The sequence below is a fragment of the Mus musculus genome, chromosome 6 (genome assembly GCF_000001635.26).
Source record: "Mus musculus strain C57BL/6J chromosome 6, GRCm38.p6 C57BL/6J".
Lineage (NCBI taxonomy): Eukaryota > Metazoa > Chordata > Mammalia > Rodentia > Muridae > Mus > Mus musculus.
This window is the reverse complement of record NC_000072.6, coordinates 70,527,390-70,555,257: the sequence shown is the minus strand read 5'-3', so window position 1 is coordinate 70,555,257 and position 27,868 is coordinate 70,527,390. Positions and strand designations below refer to the sequence as shown.

The following is a 27,868-nucleotide window of genomic DNA, read 5'->3' as shown; positions in this document are numbered from 1 at the left end:
TTAGCAGTTCAGAGCACTTCTTGTTCTTGCAGAGGAAAGCAATTTGGTTTTTATCACCCACATCAACTGGCTCAAAACCTCCTGTATCTCCAGCTCCCTGGGATCTGACGCCCTCTTCTGACTGCTATGAGCACTCACACTTGCACATCTCCCCAATGTACACAATTTAAAATGAATATAAATGATTAAAGGTAAAGAAATAGTACCCCAGGCTGGCTCATCCATTTGCTCTCCCTGTCCCAGAAAGCTCACAGAAGACTGATGACCTGAGTTTGATTCCCAGACTGGACCTGCTGGAAAGAAAGAACTGACTTCTGCAGGTTGTCCTTACACACACACACACACACACACACACACACACACACTACAGTAAATGTCTTTTGTTAACACTATTTTGTAGTGACATAATTTGTATTTATAATCTTTTTCTATTTTCAGAATTATAAATAAGTGACTGTAAATCCTCAGGGACTGGAAAGTCAAAGGAGGATGCTGAGGGTGTAGGGAATAGACAGAGATATGGTCAGGGAGTGAGGAGAGAAGGGAAAATTATCTAAAGATAAATATGCGTTTATAAAAATTTAAATTATATATAATAGAACAATTAATCATACTTTGTTGGTAAATAATTAAATTACAAAGCATGAAGGATGGGACACACATATCTGTTTATATAACTGATTTCATTATTTGAGATGTTTTTACAAACATGTCTATAGCTCTGTGTTGAAATGTCAGTGAGTAAGAGAGAACTGAGAGACTTAGCCTCAGTGAGCTGCAGCCCCAGGAGATTTTTGTTCAGCCCTGGAGCACTGTGGGAGGAACCTCCCTAGCTTGCTGATGAAAGACCCACAACGTGAGGACTCCCCCACGTTCTGACTCAGGAAAGGCGACACCCCAAAATCACCCACAAGAAACGGTCTTGCTGCAAACTGCAAGAGGATTTTTATTCAAGAGCGCTCTCGGGCCCATGGTCATACACCACACAGGGGTAGAGGACCTTGGCGCCCCGAGTAGCTGGATAAGGGGGTATTTAAAGGAAGAAACCACAACTCAAGGAGGTGGGAAGGGCGTTGTTGGAAAATACCAAAAATACCTGTTAAGAGTCCCAAGGAAGTGCAAAGTTACAAGAGTCGTGAGGAATACCTGGTAATTGTGAGGGTTATTTCTCAAGACAGTTTCTAAGAGCCCCTAACAATAGCACATTTACATAGCAGGTTCCCGCAATGGTCAGGGTGACTTTCTTTGAATGAGCACTCTTTGAACCCAGGAAGGGGGTGGGTGGAGGAATGTCACTATCTGTTTTATGATTAGCATACCTTGGAGCAATGAGTCACAGAGGTCACATTCCCAAGCCTGGGCCTAAAGGCCTAGAATTTTGTTTTTACTTTGTTATACTTTCACTGACAGTAATAGGTTGCAGTATCATTAGCCTCCACAGGATCAATGTTGAGGGTAAAGTCTTTCTCAGACCCACTGCCACTGAACCTGGAAGGGACCCCAGATTCTAGGTTGGATGCACTATAGATGAGTAGTTTGGGTGGCTGTCCTGGTTTCTCTTCGTACCAGTGCAGAGCACTTGTAGAAAGAAGAAAACTGAGACTTTTGCTGGCCATGCAGGAGATGGTGGCCCTCTGCCCTAGAGACACATCCAAGGAAGCTGGAGATTGGGTCAGCACAATGTCACCAGTGGAGCCTGGAATGATAACCACATAGACTATTTTTGTATATGTATACATACTTGCTCAGCAAAAGATTATTTCATTTAAAAATTTCAAGAATAATTGTGGACACCACTATGAGAAACCAAGAAATCAATGAATTAGGAAACTTAAAACCAAATACAAATGCATTAATATAATGATTAATAGTTCAGAGGCATGGAAAGTCATGATGGCCACAGAGGTTGCTCCCAACACTTCTCTGCATCCTCACCTGGAACCCAGAGCAGCAGCACCCATAGCAGGAGTGTGTCTGTCTCCATCTCTGAGAACTAGATGAGAGGATGCTTCTTAGGCTGCTGGTAGCTGCCCTTAAAGAAGCCTGGACTTTTGTATAATGACTCCATATGCAAATCAGCTCAGCTGAGTGTGTACTGCTGCTCAAAGGGCACCTGGTCCTGTTTCACCCACAAGGAGTTTCTGGTGTCAGCAGAAAATTTATTAGAGCATCACATGTGTCTTTTTTTCGTATTTTTATCATTTAAATGCATATTTTAATCAAACATATTAATAATATTGAGTATTTTGAGAATCATAATACATAAAAATTTGTTCTTATTTTTATCATTTAAATGCATATTTTAATCAAACATATTAATAATATTGAGTATTTTGAGATTCATAACACATAAAAATTTGTTCAACTTATATATTCATATCCTTTCATAGCCTAAAAAAGTCATTAATGAATATTTAATACTATCCATAACTGAGGATCCTATATCTAATGTTGAATACTAAATTGTATCAAAACCTACAAACTCTTCTTTGGGAGTTAAGCACAGTAAAAGAACATAAAATAATAAAAATAAATCATTAAGATATATATTCAAAAGCCCTTATATAACACCTGACATAGTGAGAGAGTATTTAAAATGCCTTATATATGTGTGAATGTTGTCTAACAGTCAGTTTACTTAAAAAAAGATTATCAGTGATTCTAGGAGAGAAATTATTTTATTAGTAAGTCTATCTTAAACATTTCAAAGTAGCAAAAACTCTTGGGATTGAAACATTAAGAAAGTGCTAATTTCATGCACAGGGAGACAAATTAGCAATAATATTTCCAGGATGTTTATCGAACATGTTTTTGATAGTTTCAACTGTTGATATTCAACAAGCAGAATAGTTATTTTAAGATATATTTCATTGTTTTGTCTCCCTTTTCTTTTTTCTTTTTTCCCTTCTTGTTTTTATTAGATGTTTTCATTTACATTTCAAATGTTATCCCCTTTCCTGGTTTCCCCTCAGAAAATTCCCTAGCCTAACCCCCCTAACCCTGCTACCAACCTCCCCACTCCTACATTCCCCTACACTGGGGCATTGAGCCTTCACAGGACCAAAGACCTCTCCTCCCATTGATGATTGACATGGCCATCCTCTGCTACATATGCAGTTAGAGTCATGGTGCCCTGTGTATAATCTTTGTGCAGCAGAACCTCTTGGTCCCTGTCTGTGTAGAACAGTTCTCTGGTTGCAGGTGGACAAGGAGTCTGTGAAATGAATGACAGACAGAATCAACATGAGAGATTGTGTAGAATCTGAATGTAATTTTTCAAGTCGAGATCATACTTTTTATACAGAAGAGCGACAAGAAACCAGGTGAGAGAGTTACAGTGACACAGTACAAAAGGAATATATACATCAAAAGAAGACAGGGACCAGGCTGCTGCCACTAATCAGGGAGCCAGGTGTAATGCTAGTCTATTGTTAAGCCCACCACCAGGGGTTCTTAGTAAATGCCTGATTATGCTGTTTCTTTGGGCCTAGTGAAGAAACCTGTCTCAGGGGAATTCTGTAACTCTTACATGGTAAAGCCACCTATTAGCTAGGACATTGTGTATTCCCTTGTTTGGGTGAGACTGGCTACTGCCCTAAGTAATCACTCTGCAGACTAGCCCTGAGCTATTCTAGCTCTGTTCTTTGTAATGCCTAATTAGTTTCACCATGTCTACTAGAAGTAAATTTGAATGTTACTGAATAGGTAACATTCTCACTGAATTCCTACTGAATTCCAAGTTTGTCAGCTTCAAGGATTTTCTAGGATGTTGGAACATTGGCAAAGGCTTAGCTATGTCAGAATTCAATCTTTAAAGGCACTTATAATAAAATAATACTAAAAGAGAGCACATGGATCCATACACCAGACTAATGTGGGAGTAGGGTATGAGTATACAGGTTATGAGAATGCCTGGTTTCAGGAGGTTGAGTTTCCTTGAAATTCCCTGCCTCGTGAGTGCTTCCAGTCCTCTCAGCCTGCCAAGCAGACTTCACTGGAGTGTGTGTAGCATGGTGGTTTAGTCTCTGGGAGCTTTGAGGGTACTGGTTAGTTCTATTGTTGTTCCTCCTATGGGACTGCAAACCCCTTGAGCTCCTTGGGTCTTTCTGTATCTCACTATCAGGGACCTGGTGCTCAGTCTAATGGTTGTCTGAGAGCATCCACCTCTGTATTTGTCAGACTCTGGTAGAGTCTCTCAGGAGACAGCTATATCAGGTACTGTCTACAATCACTTGTTGGCATCCACAATAGTATCTGGGTTTGGTGACTGTATATGGGATGGATCCCAAGGTGGGGCAGTCTCTGGGTGTCCTTCCCTTCAGTCTCTGCTCTACATTTTGTCTCTGTATCTCCTCCCATGGGCATATTGTTTCTCCGTCTAAGAATGACCAAACTACCACACTTAGGTCTTCCTTCTTCTTGAGTTTCATGTGGTCTGTAAATTGTATCTTGGGTATTCTGAGCTTCTGGGCTAATATACACTTATCAGTGTGTGCATACCATGTGTGTTCTTTTGTGATTGTTCCCTCACTTAGGGTGACATTTTCTAGTTCCTTCCATTTGCATGAGAATTTCATAAATTTATTGTTTTTAATAACTGCGTACTACATGTACCACATTCTATTGTGTACATGTACCACATTTTCTGTATCCAATCCTCAATTGTGGGATATCTGGGATCTTTCCTGATTCTGGCTATTATAAATAAGGCTGCTATGAACATAATGGAGCATGTGTCCTAATTACATGTTAAAGCATCTTCTGGGTATATGCCCGGGAGTGGTACTGCTGGGTTCTTAGGTAGTATTATGTCCAATTTTCTGAGGAACAGCCAAATTGATTTCCAGAGTAGTTATTCCAGTTTGCAATCCAACCAACAATGGAGGAGTGTTTCTCTTTCTCTACATCCTCGCCAGCTTCTGCTGTCACCTGAGTTTCTGATCTTAGCCATTCTGACTGGTGTGAGATGGAATCTCAGGGTTGTTTTGACTTGCATTTGCCTGATGACTAAGGATGCTGAACATTTTTTTAGGTTCTTCTGAGCCATTTGATATTCCTCAGTTGAGAATTCTTTGTTTAGTTCCTTATCCCCCCCCCCCCCCTCTCTCTCTCTCTTTTGGTTTTTCGAGACAGTGTTTCTCTGTATAGCCCTGGGTGTCCTGGAACTCACTTGTAGATCAGACTGGTTTCAAACTCAGAAATCTGCCTGCCTCTGCCTCCCGATTTTTTAATAGGGTTATTTGTTTCTATGGAGTCTAAGGTCTTGAGTTCTTTCTATATATTTGATATTAGCCCTCTATCAGATGTGGGATTGGTAAAGTCTTTTCCCAATCTATCGGTTGCCTTTTTGTCTTATTGACGGTGTTCTTTTTTTTTTAAAATTAGGTATTTATTTCATTTACATTTCCAATGCTATCCCAAAAGTCACCCACACACTCCCCCACCGACTCCCCCACCCTCCCACTCCCTCTTCTTGGCTCTGGCATTCCCCTGTACTTAGGCATATAAAGTTTGCACAACCAATGGGCCTCTCTTTCCACTGATGGCCAACTACGCCATCTTCTGATATATATGCAGCTAGAGACACAAGCTCCGGGGGCTACTTGCTAGTTCATAATGTTGTTCCACCTATAGGGTTGCAGATCCCTTTAGCTCCTTTGTTACTTTCTCTAGCTCCTCCATTGGGGGCCCTGTGATCCATCCAATAGCTGACTGTGAGCATACACTTCTGTGTTTGCTAGGCCCCAGAATAGTCTCACAAGATTATATCTGGGTCCTTTCAGCAAAATCTTGCCAGTGTATGCAATGGTGTCAAGGTTTGGAAGCTGATTATGGGGTGGATCCCCAGATATGGCAGTTTCTAGATGGTCCATCCTTTTGTCTCAGCTCCAAACTTTGTCTCTGTAACTCCTTCCATGGGTGTTTTGTTCCCAATTCTAAGAAGGGGCAAAGTGTTCACACTTTGGTATTCGTTCTTCTTGAGTTTCATGTGTTTTGCAAATTGTTTGTTATATCTTGGGTATTCTAAGTTTCTGGGCTAATATCCACTTATCACTGAGTACATATTGTGTGAGTTCTTTTGTGAATGTGTTACCTCACTCAGCATGATGCCCTCCAGGTCCATCCATTTGCCTAGGAATTTCATAAATTCATTGTTTTTAATAACCGAGTAGTACTCCATTGTGTAAATGTACCACATTTTCTGTATCCATTCCTCTGTTGAGGGGCATCTGGGTTCTTTCCAGCTTCGGGCTATTATATATAAGGCTGCTATGAACATAGTGGAGCATGTGTCCTTCTTACCGGTTGGAACATCTTCTGGATATATGCCCAGGAGAGGTATTGCTGGATCTACTGGTAGTACTATGTCCATTTTTCTGAGGAACTGCCAGACTGATTTCCAGAGTGGATGTACAAGCTTGTAATCCAACCAACAATGGAGGAGTGTTTCTCTTTCTCCACATCCTTGCCAGCATCTGCTGTCACCTGAGTTTTTTATCTCAGCCATTATGACTGGTGTGAGGTGAATGGAATCTCAGGGTTGTTTTGATTTGCATTTCCCTGATGATTAAGGATATTGAACATTTTTTTAGGTACTTCTCAGCCATTCGATATTCCTCAGGTGAGAATACTTTGTTTAGATCTGAGCCCCATTTTTTAATGGGGTTATTTGATTTTTCTGGAGTCCACCTTCTTGAGTTCTTTATATATATTGGATATTAGTCCTGTATCTGATTTAGAATAGGTAAAGATCCTTTCCCAATCTGTTGGTGGCCTTTTTGTCTTATTGACAGTGTCTTTTGCCTTGCAGAAGCTTTGCAATTTTAGGAGGTCCCATTTGTCGATTCCCGATCTTACAGCACAAGCCATTGCTGTTCTACTCAGGAACTTTCCCCCTGTACCCATATCTTCGAGGCTTTTCCCCACTTTCTCCTCTATAAGTTTCAGTGTCTCTGGTTTTATGTGGAGTTCCTTAATCCACTTAGATTTGACCTTAGTACAAGGAGATCGGAATGGATCAATTCGCATTCTTCCACATGATAACTCCCAGTTGTGCCAGCACCATTTGTTGAAAATTCTGTTTTTTTTCCACTGGATGGTTTTTGCTCCCTTGTCAAAGATCAAGTGACCATAGGTGTGTGGGTTCATTTCTGGGTCTTCAATTCTATTCCATTAATTTACCTGTCTGTCTCTGTATCAATACTGTCTTAGTCAGGTATCTTTTCAATCACAGCTGATTCTTCATCCCCAGCTAACCAGAACCACAGAATCTTCCCAATCAAAACAGCAATGGCCCTGAAAAGAGTTTTTAATTTTTCCTCTGAAATTTCACAAGCCAGATCTCCATCTTCTGCACTGTTTAACATTATCTTCCAAGCCCCTGCAAACACCTGACAGAGCTCTTAACAATGAATTGATCTTCAAGCTCAAAGTTCCAAAGTCCTTTCACAGTCCTCCCCAAAACATGGTCAGGTTGTCACAAGAATATCCCACTATGCTGGTACCAATTAGTCTTAATTAATGTTTCTATTCCTGCACAAACATCATGACCAAGAAGCAAGTTGGGGAGGAAAGGGTTTATTTGGCTTACACTTCCATACTGCTGTTCCTCACCAAGGAAGTCATGACTGGAACTCAAGTAGGTCAGAAAGGAGCTGATGCAGAAGCCGTGGAGGGATGTTGTTTACTGGCTTGCTCAACCTGCTCTCTTATAGAACCAAGACTACCAGCCCAGAGATGGCGCCACCCACAAGGGGACCTTCCCTCTTGATCACTAATTGAGAAAATGCCTTACAGCTGGATCTCATGGAGGCATTTCCCCAACTGAAGCTCCTTTCTTTGTGATAACTCCAGCCTGTGTCAAGTTGACACACAAAAGTAGCCAGTACAAATACCATGCAGTTTTTTTTTTTTAATCACTATTGTTCTCTAGTACAGCTTGAGATCAAGCATTCTGATTCCACCAAAGGTTCTTTTATTGTTGAGAATAGATTTTGCTATCATGTTTTTTTTTCTTTTTTTTTTTTGTTATTCCAGATGGATTTGGAAATTGCTCTTTCTAACTCTGTGAAGAATTGAGTTGGAATTTTGATGGGAATTGCACTGAATCTGTAGATGCTTTTGGAATATTGGTCATTTTTACTCTATTAATCCTGCCAACCCATGAGCATGGGAGTTCTTTCCATTTTCTGAGATCTTTGATTTCTTTCTTGAGAGACTTGACGTTCTTGTCATATAGCTTCTCACTTGCTTAGTTAGAGTCACAGCAAGGTATTTTATATTATTTGTGACTATTGTGAAAGGTGTTGTTTGCCTAAATTCTTTCTCAGCCTGTTTATCTTTTGTGTAGAGGAAGTACACTGATTTGTTTGAGTTAATTTTTTAAAAATATTTACATGGTTGTGAGCCTTCACGTGGTTTTTGGGAACTGAATTTAGTACCTCTTCTGCTCTGATCATCCCTGCTTGCTAAGTCCTTGCTTGCTCTGGCCCAAAGATTTATTTATTATTATAAATAAGTACACTGTAACTATCTTCAGACACACCAGAAGAGGATGTGAGGTCTCATTTTAGGTGGTTGTGAGCTACCATGTGGTTGTGTGGATTTGAACTCAGGACCTTTGTAAGAGCAGTAAGTGCTCTTAACTGCTGAGCCATCTTGCCAGTCCCCTTGTTTGAGTTAATTTCAAATCCAGCCACCTTTGCTGAAGTTGTTTATCAGGTTTAGGAGTTCTTTGGTGGGACTTTTGGGGTCACTTAAGTATAGTATCATATCATATTTTAAGTGTGTTACTTTGACTTCTTCCTTTCCAATTTGTAATCCCTTGACCTCCTTTTGTTGTCTAATTGCTCTGGCTAGGACTACCAGTATTATACCGAATAGGTAAAGAGAGAGTGGGGAGCCTTGTTTAGCCCCTAATTTTAGTGGTATAGCTTCAAGTTTCTCTCTATTTAGTTTGATGTTGGTACTGGTTTGCTGTATATTGCTTATTCTATGTTAGGTATGGGCTTTGAATTCCTGATTGTTATAAGGCTTTTACCAAGAAGGAGTGTTGATGTTTGTCAAATGCTTACTCAGCATTAGATTAGATGATCATGTGGGTTTTTTATCTAGTGGTTTATGTTGATGGAATTCCATATATTGAACCATCCCTGCATCCCTGGGATAAACCCTACTTAATCATGATGGTGATTGTTTTGATGTGTTCTTTGATTCAGCAAGAATTCTTTTGAGTATTTTTGTATATATGTTCATAAGGGAAATTGGTCTGAAGTTCTATTTCTTTATTGGGTCTTTTTGTGGTTTAGGTATCAGCGTAATCATGGCTTCCTAGACTGAATTGGGTAGTGTTCTTCTGTTTCTATTTTGTGGAGTAGTTTGAAGAGAATTAGTATTAGGTCCTCTTTGAAGATCTGATAGATTTCTGGACTAATCCTATCTGATCCTGTGCTCTTTTTTGGTTGGGAGACTTTTAATGACTGCTTCGATTTCTTTAGGGGTTATGGGGCTGTTTATATGCTTTATATGATACTGATTTAACTTTGGTACCTTGCATTTGTCTAGAAAATTGTCCATTCCATCCAGGTTTCCAGTTTTGTTGAGTATAGGTTTTTGTAGTAGGATCTGATGATTTTTTTTGTATTTCCCCAGTTCCTGTTGTTATGTCTCCCTTTCATTTCTGATTTTCTTAATTAGGATACTGTCTCTGTGCCCTCTGGTTAGGCTAAGGGTTTATCTATCTTGCTGATTTTCTCAAAGACAGAGCTCCTGGTTGTACTGATTCCTTTTATTTATTTATTTATTTATTTATTTACTTATTTATGTCCTAATTTTGATATTTTATTTATTTACATTTCAAATGTTATGTAGTTTCCTGACTTACTCACCCTAAAAACCCTCTATCCCATCTTCCCTCCTCTTGATTCTAAGGTGAACCCACACCCACCCACCCACTCCTGCCTCCCTGCCTTCGCATTTCCTTATATGAGGGCATAGAGCCTTTATGTGACCAAGGGCCTCTTTTTTCATTGATTTTGGACAAGTCCGTCCTCTGCTACATATACAGCTGGAGCCATAGGTCCCTCCATGTGAACTCTTTGATTGGTGGTTTAGACCTTGGGAACTCTGGTTGGTTGATAGTGTTAGAATTCCTATGGGGTTACAAACCCCTTCAGCTCCTTCATTCCTTTCTCTAACTCCTCCATTGGGGACCCCATGATCATTTCAATGGTTGGCTGTGAGTGTCCAGCTTTGTATATGCCAGGCTCTTGCAGAGACTCTCAGGAGACAGCTATATCAGGCAACTGTTAAGAAGAACTCGTTGGCATCCACAATAGTGTCCATGTTGACTGTATATGAAGTGGATCCCCAGGGGAGCAGTCTCTGGTTGGCCTTACTTTCAGTCTCAGCTCTGTACATTATCTCTGTATATGCTCCTGTGAGTATTTTATTCACTTTCTAAGAAGGACAGAAGGACCCACACTTTGGTCTTCCTTCTTCTGGTGCTTCATGTGGTCTGTGAATTGTATATTGGGTGTTCTGAGCTTTGGGCTAATATCCACTTATCAGTGAGTACATACCATGTGTGTTCCTTTGCTAATGTGTTACCTCAGTCAGGATGATATTTCTAGTTCCATCCATTTGCCTAAGAATTTTATGAATTCATTTTTTTAATAGCTGAGTAGTACTCCATTGTGTAAATGTAAGTCATTTTCTGTATCCATTCATCTGTTGAAGGACATCTGGGTTGTTTCCAGCTTCTGACTATAAAAAAGACTGGTATGAACATAGAATAGCATGTGTTCTTGTTGGAGCATCTTTTGCATATATACCTGGGTCCTCAGGTAATACTATGTCAAATATTCTGAGGAACTGCCAAACTGATTTCCAGAGTGTTTGTATCAGCTTGCAATCCTACTGACAATGGAGGAGTGTTCTCTTTCTCCAAAACCTTGTCAGCATCTGTTGTCGCCTGAGATATTTATCTTAGCCATTATGACTGGTATGAAGTGGAATCTCAGGGTTGTTTTGACTTGCGTTTTCCTGATGACTAAGGATGTTGAACATTTCTTTAGGTTCTTCTAGACCATTCAGGTTTCCTCAGTTGAGAAATCTTTGTTTAGCTCTGTATGCCACTCTTTAATAGTGGTATTTGAATGTCTAAGTCTAAGTTCTTGAGCTCTTTGTATATATTGGATATTAGCCCTCTATTGGATATGGGATTTGTAAAGATCTTTTCCCAATATGTTGGTTGCCATTTTGTGCTGTTGACAGTGTCCTTTGCTTTACAGAAGCCTTGTAATTTCATAAGGTCTCATTTGTCAATTCTTGATCTCAGAGTATAAGACATTGGTGTTCTGTTCAGGAACTTTTCCCCTGTACCCTTGTGTTTGAGGCTCTCTCCCTGCAGTATTTGGTTGGAGAGCTGTGGCACAGTATCAGCTCTGGCTGCAGATGAAACCCGGAAGGATCTTGTCCCAGGCTGCACATCAGTTCTTGTGTCCTGAGGGCTCTGGACAAGTTCCTCTTTGGTCCATGTATTTGAGCAGAAATGGTGATCTTACCTGTGCTCTCAGGTGTGTCAGCCCTCCTGGGAGACCACCTCTCACCCAGTAGGATTGAGGTAAGGAGAGCTGTGGCACAGAGTCAGCTTCAGGTGTAGATGGAAACAGGAAGGTTCCTGTTGAGCATCAAGAATTTGATGCTCAATCTCAAACAAATAAACAAATGTAAACTCCATTCCTTGATATGATACTGGATTTTCATATATCCTGTGTGAAGCCTACTTTTACTTGCAACAATTTATAGACTGTTTAAAAATACCAAGTTTGCCGGGCGGTGGTGGCGCGTGCCTTTAATCCCAGCACTTGGGAGGCAGAAGCAGGCAGATTTCTGAGATCGAGCCCAGCCAGGTCTACAAAGTGAGTTCCAGGACATCCAGGGCTATACAGAGAAACCCTGTATCGAAAAAACAAAAACAAAAACAACAACAAAAAACAAACAAACAAACAAAAAACCAAGTTCAGGCTGGGCACAGTGGTGTATGTCTTGGAAGGCAGAGGCTGGAGGAGCTCTATGAATTCAAGACTAGCTTTGTCTACACAGCAAACTCCTGGACTGTGGACTGCATGGAGAACCTAAAGAAGCAAAAACGAGAAAAATCAAAGTCCAAAACAAATATCACATGAAAACTTGTAATGCAGAGCTGTCTGGGGAACAACGACAAGAACGTCCATCCATATGTACTCAGAGTAGATGCAATTAAAGAATCTTTTAGGATGCACTCTCCCACTCACTCCCACCTCACCCCTCTAGCATTCCTCTTCTTTAGGGCATCAGAACTCCATAGGACCAAGTGCATCTTCTCCCACTGAGGCCAGACAAGGCAGTCCTTTATTACCTATATAATGGCTACTGTGGATCAGCCCATGTATGCTCTTTGATTGGTGGCTTAGTCCCTGGGATCGCTGAGTATCCAGTTAATTGATACTGTTTTTCCTAGGGGTTTGTAATCCCCTTCAGTTACTTCTGTCCTTCCACTAAGAGAAGGGGACAACATTTGAAATGTAAATACATAAAAATAATTAATAAAAATACAATCAATGAAGAAAATAAACAAAACAGTTCAAGACCTGAACATGTCAATAGAAGAAATAAAGAAAACACAAAATGAGGGGAAAAAAAGATTTTTTGGAGCTGGGGTACTGCTCAATGGGAAGCAAACAGACACACACACACACACACTCTCACACACACACACACATGCACACATAGGCACACACATGTGCATAGATACACATCTCAAAATAATTTTCCTTTAAGGTTGGTTGAATTCCTGATGGGATTCACACACTAATATAGACATCCAATTTAACTCTCCCCTTGCCTGTTCCACAAATATGTGGATAGCCACAAAACTCTTTGAACATGTGGAGGTTGAGCTGTAACATTCACCACTACATTCTAGTGTATTGGGTATGAGAATATACTCTGCAGACTATCAAAAGAGACACATAAACACCAGCCAGCCACAAACCCTTTGACCTACAATCTATGCTGCCTGAAATATATGCTAGGGCAATGGTGGTACAAAGCTTGTCAGAGTAGCCATCCAATGTCTGATTTGACTTAAGGCTCATTCTACAAGACTGAACCTATATATGGCACTACTTGGGTTAGCAGGAGCCAGAGACTAGATAGTACAGAGACCTAGGGTAAAACCAAATACGACTTCTCTAAAAAAAGTGACAATAACATGTCTGCTAATGATATTCTCTTTTAAGTATGCATCAGTGCCTTTTCAGTCATTTTTCAGAGGGGCTTCCTCCTTCAGCAGATGGGAGAAACACAGAGAACTACATGGGAGGGGAGGGAAGAAGAGGGAAGGGGAGGGGAGGGGAGCAGAGGGGAGGAAGGGAAGAAGGGAGAGAGGGAGAGGGAGAGAGAGAGAGAGAGAGAGAGAGAGAGAGAGAGAGAGAGAGAGAGAGAGAGAGAGAGAGAGCCCAGAACATGCTGCTCCAAATAAGATGTCTCCATCAAATCCCCACCTAAGTTATATTAGACACAATAAATGTACAGTGTCTGAGAATGATTATCTGTTTTATGTTTGCTGAATAGAAATAATTATTATTGAATGCTAGAGAGATGGCTCAGTGGTTAAGGGCAGTGACTGCTCTTCAAGAGGTCCTGAGTTCAATTCCCAGCAACCACATGGTTGCTCATAACCATCTCTAATAGGATCTGATTCCCTGTTTTGCTGTGTCTGTAGAGAGCAACAATTTACTCATATAAAGGGAATAAATAAATTTTAAGGAAAAAGAATTGCTAATAATAATAAAAGAAATAATGATTATTAAAAAGTAACAATGCATCAGCTGTCAATTTGACATCTGTTATGAGCGCACCTTTATTGAGGAATTGGATTTATTATTATTATTGTATTATTATTAGCCTGTGAACTTGTCTGTGGGGCATTTTCTCAATTGCTTCTTGATATAAGAGTACTCAACCCACTGTGGGTGTTGTCAAAGCTAAGCAGATGAGTTTGGGCTGTAGAAGAAAGGTAGCTGAGTGTGACTCCAGAGCAAGCCTGTAAGCATTGTTCCTTCATAGTCTCTAAATTTCTGCTAAGTTGCTTTTGGTCCATGTTTTATCTCAGAAACTGAAAGCAAACTAGAATAGAAACAAAAAATGAAATAATGATAACTATTAAGATCAGTAACCATGATCTGCAAGCTCTAGAAAATATAAGGCAAGAAAAATAATTGGACTCAGATAAAGCTAAACTTCTCAAAGAGACAGTTGAGAAAAAGAAAAGACAAAACACACTCTGAGAAAACATTCATAAGACAAACGATAAAGTAGAAGAATGAAACATATTCAAAGAATCCTTACAGTAAATAATTGTAAAAATACCTTATCAGTAACATATCAAAAATTGAACTCATATCTACTTCTAGATGTGTATTTATATCAATACCAAATGTATAGACTAGAGTAACAGGACCGTATTGGCACAAATGATCTTTGTAAAATGATGCAGTGTCTTGGCCAAACACTTTGCTGGTTTCTTTTAGAGCTAAGCATATCTTATAACCCTTCAGTCTTCTACTAGGCACAAAATGAAACCCTATTTTCATACAAAACCTGTACTTAAATGTATACACCTTCATCATTATGGAGGCAGGGACTTGCTGTGCAGCAGTGCCTGGCCCAGGACTCACTATGTAGACTATCTCTGTCCCCAGTAATGTTGGGATTACAGGAATATGCCACTGCTCTGCACAACATTATTACTAACAGACCCAAATTCGAATCGGTCACATGTCCTTGAACTAGTGAGTAAGAAAGAAAGAAAGTTTGGGACTATCCAACAATGGAATACCACTAACACCAATCAGTATACTACTGACACCTAAAATGATATTGGTGACTCTCCTAGTGTATTGTGCTGTGGAAATGAAGCTGGCCTCAAAGGCTGCATATTAGCTGTGTGCCACAGTTTATGCTTAGAATCTCAGCTACCTTGAATGTTGAGACACAGACAGGAGAATTGTTAATTTTGAGATCAGTCTGGTCAAGTGGAGAGACTTTTATCTCAATAGCAACCAACCAACCAACCAACCAACCAACCAACCAACCAACCAACCAACGAACCATCCATCCATCAATCCAATCAACCAGCAAAAGTAAAACCCCCAAATATGGCTACACATGATAGATTCCTTCCATCAAACCATCTGGAAAAGCAAACTCCAGGATCATAAAAGACTCCTGAGCTGGAATGGAGATGGCTATGGATTATATCTTGAACACAGTTTTAAATACACAGCTGTACATTTACCAAACATAGAGAATTGCATACTTTACATGCTGACTTTTTTAATGGCATGGAGGTGCATACCTGTAACCTCAACACTTGGGAAACTGATATAGGGGAATGCAAAATTCAGGCCAGCTTTGCTTACAAATTAGTATCCTATCTGTTCTCTCCCTTATTCCCCCCAAAAAAGAAGAGAGAAAAGGAATTTTGATTGCAGATGAAATTTAGCTCCTGAAGCCAATTCAAAGAAGAAATGAACATGGTAAGTTATGAATTTCTTATGGAGAGATTTCCAGTTTCAAGGTTTATTAGAGGCCTTCCAAGTACGAATTTTGAAGATAATTGTTATCTTGGGATATTGCATAAGAGCTGCTCTGTGGAATGTTGGAAAATGTTCTAAATAATAATAATGTTTTGGCATTCCTGACTCATGAAAGAAGACTATAGACTCAATCCAGATATATTTAAAAGGTTTATTGATTATGGTTAACAAGATAACACTTTCTGAGTTAAGATAGAAATTGCTGTGTGAAGAAGGATGGGGGAGGAATTTTTTACCTTTTTTCCTAATTTTTATTAGATATTTTCTTCATTTACATTTCAAATGCTATCCCGAAAGGCCCCTATACCTTCTCTCCTGCCCTCCTCCCCGATCCACCCACTCCTACTTCTTGGCCCTAGTGTTCCCCTGTACTGGGGCATATAAAGTTTGCAATACCTAAGGGCCTCTCTTCCCAATGATGGCTGACTAGGCCATCTTCTGCTACATATGCAGCTAGAGACACAAGCTCTGGAGGTACTTGTTAGTTCATATTTTTGTTCCACCTATACTGTTGCAGACCCCTTCAGCTCCTTGGGTATTTTCTTTAGCTCCTACATTGGAGGCCCTGTGTTCCATCCTATAGATGACTGTGAGCATCCACTTCTGTATTTGCCAGGCACTGGCATAGACTCACAAGAGACACTATATCAGGGTCCTTTCAGGAAAATCTTGCTGCCATATGTAATAGTGTCTAAGTTTGGTGGTTGATTATGGTATGGATCCCCGGATAAGGCAGTCTCTGCATGGTTGTTCCTTCAGGCTTTGATCAAAACTTTGTCTTTGTAACTCCTTCCATGGGTATTTTCTTCCCCATTCTAAGGAGGGAGGAAGTATCCACACTTTGGTCTTCCTTATTCTTGAGTTTCATGTGTTATGCAAATTGTATCTTGGGTATTCTAAGTTTCTGGGAAAATATCCACTAATCAGTGAGTGCATATCATATGAGTTCTTCTGTGATTGGGTTACCTCACTCAGGATGATATCCTCCAGATCCACCCATTTGCCTAAGAATTTCATAAATTCATCTTTAATAGCTGATTAATACTCCATTGTGAAAATGTACCACATTTTCTGTATCATTTCCTCTTTTGAGGAACATCTGGGTTCTTTCCAGATTCTGGCTATTATAAATAATGCTGCTATAAACATGGTGGAGCATGTGTTCTTATTACTAGTGTTAACACCTTCTGGATATATGCCAAGGAAAGGTATTGCTGGATCCTCCAGTAGTACTATGTCCAATTTTCTGGGGAACTGCCAAACTGATTTCCAGAGTGGTTGTACAAGCTTGCAATCCCACCAGCAATGGAAGAGTGTTCCTCTTTCTTCACATCCTCACCAGCATCTGCAGTCACCAGAATTTTTGATCTTAGCCATTCTGACTGGTGTGAGGTGGAATCTCAGGGTTGTTTTCATTTTCATTTTCCTGATGATTAAAGATGGTGAACTTTTTTTCAGGTACTTCTCATCCATTTGGTATTCCTCAGTTGAGAATTCTTTTTTTAGCTCTGTGCCCCATTTTTTAATGGGGTTATTTGTTTTTTTGTTTTTGTTTTTTTTTGGAGTCCATCATCTTGAGTTCTTTGTATATATTGGATATTAGTCCCCTATCAGATTTAGGATTGGTAAAAATCCTTCCTCAATCTGTTGGTGGCCTTTTTGTCTTATTAACAGATTTTTTTGCCTTACAGAAGCTTTGCAAATTTATGAGGTCCCATTTGTGGATTCTCTATTTTACAGCACAAGCCATTGTGGTTCTGTTCAGAAATTTTTCCCCTGTGCCAATATCTTCGAGGTTTTTCTGCATTTTCTTCTGTTTAAGTTTTAGTGTGTATGTTTTTTTTTTTTGTGGCACTCCTTCATTCACTTAGACTTGGAGATAAGTATGGATCAATTTACATTCTTCTACATTATAACTTCAAGTTGTGCTATAACCATTTGTTGAAAATGCTTTTTTTCCCCCCACTGGATGGTTTTAGCTCCCTTGTCAAAGATCAAGTGACCATAGGTGTGTGGGTTCATTTCTGGGTCTTCCAATTCTATTCCATTGATCTTCCTGTCTGTTGTAGTACCAGTACCATGCAGTTTTTATCACAATTGCTCTGTAGTACAGCTTTAGGTCAGGCATGGTGATTCCACCAGAGGTTCTTTTATCCTTGAGAAGTGTTTTTGCTATCCTAGGGTTTTTGTTATTCCAGATGAATTTGCAAATTGCCCTTTCTAACTCTGTGAAGAATTGAGTTGGAATTTTGATGGTGATTGCATTGAATCTGTAGATTTCTTTTTTACTATATTAATCCTGCCAATCCATGGGCATTGGAGATCTTTCCATCTTCTGAGATCTTCTTGGATTTCTTTCTTAAGAGACTTGAAGTTCTTATCATACACTTCTTTCACTTGCTTAGTTAGAGTCACACCAAGGTATTTTATATTATTTCTAACTATTGTGAAAGGTGTTATTTCCCTAATTACTTTCTTAGCCTGTATATCCTTTGTGTAGAGAAATGCTAGTGATTTGTTTGAGTTAATTTTATATCTAGCTTCTGTACTGAAGCTGTTTATCAGATTTAGGTGTTCTTTCATGGAACTTTAAGGGTCACTTATATATACTATCATATCATCTGTAAATAGTGATATTTTGACTTCTTCTTTTCCAATTTGTATCCTGTTGATGACTTTTGTTGTCTAATTGTTCTGGGTAGGACTTCAAGCACTATGTTGAATAGGTAGGGAGAAAGTGGGCAGCCTTGTCTACTCCCTGATTATAGTGGGATTGCTTCTTGCTTGTCACCATTTACTTTGATGTTGGCTACTATTTGCTCTAGATCTAATTGTTCTGGGTAGGACTTCAAGCACTATGTTGAATAGGTAGGGAGAAAGTGGACAGCCTTGTCTACTCCCTGATTTTAGTGGGATTGCTTCTTGCTTGTCACCATTTACTTTGATGTTGGCTACTATTTGCTCTAGATCGCTTTTATCATGTTTAGGTATGGGCCTCGAATTCCTGATCTTTCCAATACTTTTATCATGAATGGGTGTTGAATTTTGTCAAATGGTTTCTCAGCATCTAACGAGATGATCATGTGGTTTTTGTCTTTGAGTTTGTTTATATAGTGGATTACATTGATGGATATCCATATATTAAACAATCCCTGCATCCCTGGAATGAAACCTACTTGGTCAGGATGGATGATTGTTTTGATGTGTTCTTGGATTCGGTTAACGAAAATTTTATTGAGTATTTTTGCATCGATATTCATAAGGGAAATTGGTCTGAAGTTCTCTTTGTTCGGTCTTTCTGTGGTTTAAGTATCAGAGTAATTGTGGCTTCCTAGAATTAATTGGGTAGAGTACCTTCTGTTTCTATTTTGTGGAATAGTTTGAGAAGAATTGGAATTAGATCTTCTTTGAATGTCTGATAGAACTCTGCACTAAACCCATCTGGTCCTCGTGTTTTTATTGGTTGGGAGACTACTGGGAAATAGTTCTTCATTTTTCCCACTTGGTTGATTTTGCCCATAAGTTTGATTATTTCCTGCTGTATACTCCTTTTGGGTGAATTTGCTTCCTTTTGTTCTAGAGCTTTTAGGTGTGTTGTCAAGCTGCTAGTGTGTGCTCTCTCTAGTTTCTTTTTGGAGGCATTCAGAGCTATGAGTTTCTTCTTCCAAATGTTTTCATAATGTCTCATAAGTTTGGGTATGGTGTGGCTTCATTTTCATTAAAATCTAAAAAGTCTTTAATTTCTTTCTTTATTTTTTCCTCGACCAAGGTATCATTGAGGAGAATGTTGTTCAGTTTCCATGTGGATGTTGGCTTTCTATTATTTATGTTGTTATTGAAGATCAGCTTTAGTCCATGGTGATCTAATAGGATAGGACAATTTCCATAGTTTTGTATCTGTTGAGGCCTATTTTGTGACCAATTATCTGGTCGATTTTGCAGATGGTAACATGAGGTGCTGAGAAGAAGGTATATTCTTTTATTTTAGGATAAAATATTCTGTAGATATCAGTTAAATCGATTTGTTTTATAATTTCTTTTAGTTTTAATGTGTCCCTGTTTACTATCTGTTTCCACGATCTGTCCATTGATGAAAGTGGGGTGTTGAACTCTCCCACTTTTATTGTGTGAGGTTCAATGTGTGCTTTGAGCTTTACTAAAGTTTCTTTAATGAATGTGGATGCCCTTGCATTTGGAGCATAGATATTCAGAATTTATCGTTCCTCTTGGAAGATTTTACCTTTGATGAGTATGAAGTGCCCCTCTGTCTTTTTTGATAACTTTGGGTTGGAACTCGATTTTTTTCGATATTATAAAGGCTACTTCTGCTCGTTTCTTCAGACCGTCTGCTTGTAAAATTGTTTTCTATTTTTTCACTCCAAGGTAGTCTCTGTCTTTTTCCCTGAGGTGGGTTTCCTGTAAGCAGCAAAATGTTGGGTCCTGTTTGTTAGTCTATGTCTTTTTATTGGAGAATTGAGTCCATTGATATTAAGAGATATTAATGAAAAGTAATTGTTGCTTCCTATTATTTTTTTGTTAGAGTTGGCATTATGTTCTTGTGGCTATCTTCTTTTAGGTTTTTAGAAAGATCAATTTCTTGCTTTTTCTAGGGTGTAGTTTCCCTACTTGTATTGATGTTTTAAAATTTTTTAAATTTTTCTTTGAAGGGCTGGATTCATAAAAAAGATATTGTGTGAATTTGGTTTTGTCCTGGATTACTTTGGTTTCTCCATCTATGGTAATTGAGAGTTTGGCTGGGTATAGTAGCCTGGGCTGGCATTTGTGTTCTCTTAGTGCCTGTATAAAATCTATCCAGGATCTTCTGGCTTTCACAGTCTCTGTTGAAAAGTCTGGTGCAATTCTAATAGACCTGCCTTTATATGTTAGTTGACCTTTTTCCCTTACTGCTTTTAATATTCTATCTTTATTTAGTGTATGTGTCAGGAGGAATTTCTTTTCTGGTCCAGTCTATTTGGAGTTCTGTAGGCTTCTTGTATGTTCATGCGCATCTCTTTCTTTATGTTTGGAAAGTTTTCTTCTATAATTTTGTTGGAGATATTTTCTGGCCCTTTAAGTTGAGAATTTTCATTCTCATCTATTCCTATTATCCATAGGTTTGGTCTTCTCATTGTGTCCTGGATTTCCTGCATGCTTTGAGTTAGGATCTTTTTGCATTTTGCATTTTCCTTGATTGTTGTGCCCCTGTTTTCTATGGAATCTTCTGCATCTGAGATTCTTTCTTCCATCTCTTGTATTCTGTTACTGATGCTTGCATCTGTGTTTCCAGATTTCTTTCCTAGGGTTTCTATCTCCAGCGTTGTCTCTCTTTGTGTTTTCCTTATTGAGTCTACTTCTGTTTTTAGGTCTTTTATGGTTATGTTCAATTCCATCACCTGTTTGGTTGTGTTTTCCTGTTTTTCTTTAAGGATTTCTACCTGTTTGGTTGTGTTTTCCTTTTTTTCTTTACCATCATTATGAGATATACTTTTAAATCTGTGTCTATATTTTTGGTTGTGTTGGTATATCCAGGACTGGCTGAGGTGGGAGTGCTGGGCTCTGATGATGGTGAATGGTCTTGGTTTCTGTTAGTAAGATTCTTACATCTGTCTTTTGCCATCTGGTAATCTCTGGAGTTACTTGTTATAGTTGTCTCTTGTTGGAGCTTATTCCTCTCATGATTCTGTTAGCCTCTAACAGCAGACCTGGGAGACTAGCTCTCTCTTGAGTTTCATTGGTCAGATTACTCTCTGCAGGCAAGCTCTCCTCTTGCAGGGAATGTACACAGATATCCGGCCTTCAGACATGCCTCCTGGCAGAAGATGAAGGCCCGAAATAGGGCCTGTATCAGAAGCTCTCAATTATACCTGTCCCAGAAGCTGTGTAGCTTCTGTTGTCCGCACTTTCACCTGTGCAGACTATTCTCTGAGAGATCCAGGACCAGAGATGGCTCCCCCAGGTGCTCCAGCAAAGCCCTCCCGGGTGACATGGATAACTCTCCTCTGGCAGGTAAGGTACCCAGATGTCTGGAGCCTGAAATGGGGTCTGCCTCAGAAGCTGTGTAGTTTCTGTAGTCCACACTCTCACCTGTGCAGACTAGCCTCTGAGGGATCTGGGAACCAAGATGGCTGCCCCAGGTGCTTTGGCAAACCCTCCCAGGCAGAGTGGACACCTCTCCTCTGGCAGGGAAGTTGCTGGGATGTCTGGAGCCTGAAACAGGGTCTGCCCCAGAAGCTGTGTCGCTTCTGCCTGTCCTAGAAGCTGTGTAGCTTCTGTACTGAGAATCTGGGCAGACTAGTCTTTGAGGGATCTGGGAACCAAGATGGCTCCACCAGGTGCTCTCGCAAAGCACTCCCTCAAGGAGTAGATACCCCTCCTCTGGCAGGGAAGGTGTCCAGATGTCTGGAGCCCGAAACGGGGTCTGCCCCAGAAGCTGTGTTGCTTCTGCCTGACCCAGAAGCTGTGTAGCTTCTGTAGTCCACACTCTCATATGTGCAGACTAGTCTCTGAGGGATCCGGGAACCAAGTTGGCTCCACCAGGTGCTCCAGCAAAGCCCCCAAGCCTCTTTTTGAATGAGCAAAATGCATGTAATTAATGACATCATTTTGATGGTGCTCATTTAGGCCCTACTCTGCCATGGTGGTGGCAGGATCAGACAGGAAACAGGGAGGCCCTATAGTTATTGTTATTGTTATCTTCCTAATCTTCTACTTAACCAGAGAGGGTTGTGATTTTAATAAAAAAGTGTTAGAACATTTAATGTCTGATCATTTAGAAGCAACAAGTCTTACCTTTTTTTCTTTATTAACATGTTAATTTTCCATTAAAGTGAAAGACAATCTTGGACAACATCCTTATTTTAAGCCTCCTCTGGTAGTGTACCTTTATCCATGATAGTTCCTCCTCCTGGATTCGAGTATATTGTGGCAGAGAAAAGGCTTGGCAGTGGGAACTGAAGTTTCACATCTTTATCTAAAAGCAAGAACCAGAGAGAGGACACTGGGAATGGTGCCAGTCAGTGATACACATCCTCCAACAAGACTCCAACAAGGCTACAACTCCTAATCCTTCTCAAACATTTCTACCAACAAACAATACATACTCAAAAATGTTAAAAAAACCCTCAGCTTGTGTTATTCAGCTACAGAAAACAGAATGGAGTATAGGAGAGAAGATGTGAGAGGCACACATCACTTCAGTGAGAATAGAGATATGAGGACTTATGGTACAGTCATAGAAGGCTGGGTACCTCTTAGCTCTGTGCATTTACTGGTCTTCCTCATTGCTAAGGAGACAACAAAAATAGTTTTGTTTTGTTTTTTTTTTCAGTGACATATAGATTTTGAGTGAAGAAGCCACAAGATTCCAGATTTTATTTTTCAGATAGTTCTAGACAAGGCCAACCCAGCTCATTTTTCTCTGCTTCAGGTTACTCCCAATTCTCAGTCCTCATGGATGCTGCCTCTGGCAACTGTTTCAGGTCTTTGAGAATATCTGAGACCACCCTCTGCTGCCTAAAATACAGATGAGGAAATGAGATTTTGTGAGTGTAATAAACATACAAATTCCGAGTATTCTGAATTCATTCAAAGGGAGATTAACCTGTGTAGGTCTGATTTAATCAGATCAAAGCCTCTAAGGAGAATCTGTTTACTCTTCTGTGCACCTACTTGCTGGTTTGATTAGTGAGATCCCACAGGTTTGGGAACTTTCAGTGCCTGTGGCACCTTAGGGAAGCTTCTATCTCACAGTTAATCCTAGTATAGCACAGAGGTATAGTTCAGCCACAGAGGTCCAAGGCACACACCTGGGTGAACATAGTGACTGAGCTGGGAAGGAGATTATTTGAGCATCCAGATAAGATGCAGCCTTGACAGCAGCTTGCCTGTAGCCTATGAGACCCTGCACACAGGACCCAAACAACCTGTCCAGACTGTAAGTGTTATAGTCATGAGCCACTGAATTTGTGTAAGTTCATTATACACCAGTAGATAACCAATACAATATAGTTAAATTACTGTGAACTAGGATCATAAGTTTGAAAACCATGGAGTTGTGCATCAGACAAAGTTGCTAAGGATCATTCTCTTGTGCGTTCCTACTCTATATGGGGCAGATGAAGAAGACCAATGTGGGTTCATGTAGAACCAGAGGGTGCCTTGGAAGTAAGCTTTGCATTACTGTGGATGTACATTGTTGCACCTCTAATGTTCATGCATATGCAACGGTAAAAGATAAAAAATGAAATGAAGCTGGGCATGGAGTCGTGTAATCCAGCCATCAGGGGGAAGAGGCAGGTGGGTTTCAAATTCATGGATAGTGGGGACCACTTACCTAGTGATCAATTAGTGATTTTCAATTTAGTTCAGGATATATAGTTAAACTTTACAAATCCCTTACCTCCTGCAAGATCGAATCATAAATGAAAGAAAGTCGATGAGAATATGTCCACACATGTGGAAGACATAATAGAAAAATATGTGATTATTAGATATGGACAAAAGTGTCAGGAGCCATGTAGGAAAGGCTAAGGTTAGCAGATGACTTTCCTGCAGATGGCCCACTGGTTTTGATTTTTTTTTTTCCATTTTTTATTAGGTATTTAGCTCATTTACATTTCCAATGCTATACCAAAAGTCCCCCTTACCCACCCACCCCCACTCCCCTACCCACCCACTCCCCCCCTTTGGCCCTGGCGTTCCCCTGTACCGGGGCAAACAAAGTCTGCATGTCCAATGGGCCTCTCTTTCCAGTGATGGCCGACTAGGCCATCTTTTGATACATATGCAGCTAGAGTCAAGAGCTCAGGGGTACTGGTTAGTTCATAATGTTGTTCCACCTATAGGGTTGAAGATCCCTTTAGCTCCTTGGGTACTTTCTCTAGCTCCTCCATTGGGAGCCCTGTGATCCATCCATTAGCTGACTGTGAGCATCCACTTCTGTGTTTGCTAGGCCCCGGCCTAGTCTCACAAGAGACAGCTACATCTGGGTCCTTTCGATAAAATCTTGCTAGTATATGCAATGGTGTCAGCGTTTGGATGCTGATTATGGGGTGGATCCCTGGATATGGCAGTCTCTACATGGTCCATCCTTTCATCTCAGCTCCAAACTTTGTTTCTGTAACTCCTTCCATGGGTGTTTTGTTCCCACTTCTAAGGAGGGGCATAGTGTCCACACTTCAGTCTTCATTTTTCTTGAGTTTCATGTGTTTAGGAAATTGTATCTTATATCGTGGGTATCCTAGGTTTTGGGCTAGTATCCACTTATCAGTGAGTACATATTGTGTGAGTTCCTTTGTGATTGTGTTACCTCACTCAGGATGATGCTCTCCAGGTCCATCCATTTGGCTAGGAATTTCATAAATTCATTCTTTTTAATAGCTGAGTAGTACTCCATTGTGTAGATGTACCACATTTTCTGTATCCATTCCTCTGTTGAGGGGCATCTGGGTTCTTTCCAGTTTCTGGCTATTATAAATAAGGCTGCTATGAACATAGTGGAGCATGTGTCCTTCTTACCAGTTGGGGCTTCTTCTGGATATATGCCCAGGAGAGGTATTGCTGGATCCTCCGGTAGTACTATGTCCAATTTTCTGAGGAACCGCCAGACTGATTTCCAGAGTGGTTGTACAAGCCTGCAATCCCACCAACAATGGAGGAGTGTTCCTCTTTCTCCACATCCTCGCCAGCATCTGCTGTCACCTGAATTTTTGATCTTAGCCATTCTCACTGGTGTGAGGTGGAATCTCAGGGTTGTTTTGATTTGCATTTCCCTGATGATTAAGGATGTTGAACATTTTTTCAGGTGCTTCTCTGCCATTCGGTATTCCTCAGGTGAGAATTCTTTGTTCAGTTCTGAGCCCCATTTTTTAAGGGGGTTATTTGATTTTCTGAGGTCCACCTTCTTGAGTTCTTTATATATGTTGGATATTAGTCCCCTATCTGATTTAGGATAGGTAAAGATCCTTTCCCAGTCTGTTGGTGGTCTTTTTGTCTTATAGACAGTGTCTTTTGCCTTGCAGAAACTTTGGAGTTTCATTAGGTCCCATTTGTCAATTCTCGATCTTACAGCACAAGCCATTGCTGTTCTGTTCAGGAATTTTTCCCCTGTGCCCATATCTTCAAGGCTTTTCCCCACTTTCTCCTCTATAAGTTTCAGTGTCTCTGGTTTTATGTGAAGTTCCTTGATCCACTTAGATTTGACCTTAGTACAAGGAGATAAGTATGGATCGATTCGCATTCTTCTACATGATAACAACCAGTTGTGCCAGCACCTATTGTTGAAAATGCTGTCTTTCTTCCACTGGATGGTTTTGGCTCCCTTGTCGAAGATCAAGTGACCATAGGTGTGTGGGTTCATTTCTGGGTCTTCAATTCTATTCCATTGGTCCACTTGTCTGTCTCTATACCAGTACCATGCAGTTTTTATCACAATTGCTCTGTAGTAAAGCTTTAGGTCAGGCATGGTGATTCCACCAGATGTTCTTTTATCCTTGAGAAGAGTTTTTGCTATCCTCGGTTTTTTGTTATTCCAGATGAATTTGCAAATTGCTCCTTCTAATTCGTTGAAGAATTGAGTTGGAATTTTAATGGGGATTGCATTGAATCTGTAGATTGCTTTTGGCAAGATAGCCATTTTTACAATGTTGGTCCTGCCAATCCATGAGCATGGGAGATCTTTCCATCTTCTGAGATCTTCTTTAATTTCTTTCTTCAGGGACTTGAAGTTTTTATCATACAGATCTTTCACTTCCTTCGTTAGAGTCACGCCGAGATATTTTATATTATTTGTGGCTATTGAGAAGGGTGTTGTTTCCCTAATTTCTTTCTCAGCCTGTTTATTCTTTGTGTAGAGAAAGGCCATTGACTTGTTTGAGTTAATTTTATATCCAGCTACTTCACCGAAGCTGTTTATCAGGTTTAGGAGTTCTCTGTTGGAATTTTTAGGGTCACTTATATATACTATCATATCATCTGCAAAAAGTGATATTTTGACTTCCTCTTTTCCAATTTGTATCCCCTTGATCTCCTTTTGTTGTCGAATTGCTCTGGCTAATACTTCAAGTACTATGTTGAAAAGGTAGGGAGAAAGTGGGCAGCCTTGTCTAGTCCCTGATTTTAGTGGGATTGCTTCCAGCTTCTCTCCATTTACTTTGATGTTGGCTACTGGTTTGCTGTAGATTGCTTTTATCATGTTTAGGTATTGGCCTTGAATTCCTGATCTTTCCAGAACTTTTATCATGAATGGGTGTTGGATCTTGTCAAATGCTTTTTCTGCATCTAACGAGATGATCATGTGGTTTTTGTCTTTGAGTTTGTTTATATAATGGATTACATTGATGGATTTTCGTATATTAAACCATCCCTGCATCCCTGGAATAAAACCTACTTGGTCAGGATGGATGATTGCTTTAATGTGTTCTTGGATTCGGTTAGCGAGAATTTTATTAAGGATTTTTGCATCGATGTTCATAAGAGAAATTGGTCTGAAGTTCTCTATCTTTGTTGGATCTTTCTGTGGTTTAGGTATCAGAGTAATAGTGGCTTCATAAAATGAGTTGGGTAGAATACCTTCTACTTCTATCTTGTGAAAAAGTTTGTGCAGAACTGGAGTTAGATCTTCTTTGAAGGTCTGATAGAACTCTGCACTAAACCCGTCTGGTCCTGGGCTTTTTTTGGCTGGGAGACTATTAATAACTGCTTCTATTTCTTTAGGGGATATGGGACTGTTTAGAAGGTCAACTTGATCCTGATTCAACTTTGGTACCTGGTATCTGTCCAGAAATTTGTCCATTTCGTCCAGGTTTTCCAGTTTTGTTGAGTATAGCCTTTTGTAGAAGGATCTGATGGTGTTTTGGATTTCTTCAGGATCTGTTGTTATGTCTCCCTTTTCATTTCTGATTTTGTTAATTAGGATTTTGTCCCTGTGCCCTTTAGTGAGTCTAGCTAAGGGTTTATCTATCTTGTTGATTTTCTCAAAGAACCAACTCCTCGTTTGGTTAATTCTTTGAATAGTTCTTCTTGTTTCCACTTGGTTGATTTCACCCCTGAGTTTGATTATTTCCTGCCGTCTACTCCTCTTGGGTGAATTTGCTTCCTTTTTTTCTAGAGCTTTTAGATGTGTTGTCAAGCTGCTAGTATGTGCTCTCTCCCATTTTTTCTTGAAGGCACTCATAGCTATGAGTTTCCCTCTTAGAAATGCTTTCATTGTGTCCCAAAGGTTTGGG

General features: G+C 39.9%; 1 pseudogene and 1 further gene; both read right to left on the bottom strand.

The window, feature by feature from the left end:
* Positions 1-27,868, bottom strand: part of Igk (immunoglobulin kappa chain complex) — a 3,171,119-nt gene that overhangs the window by 171,497 nt on the left and 2,971,754 nt on the right.
* On the bottom strand, positions 818-1,984 carry Igkv3-11 (immunoglobulin kappa variable 3-11; annotated as a pseudogene). The gene is given in 2 exon segments: positions 818-1,696; positions 1,936-1,984. Coding segments are annotated over 2 exon segments (928 nt in total).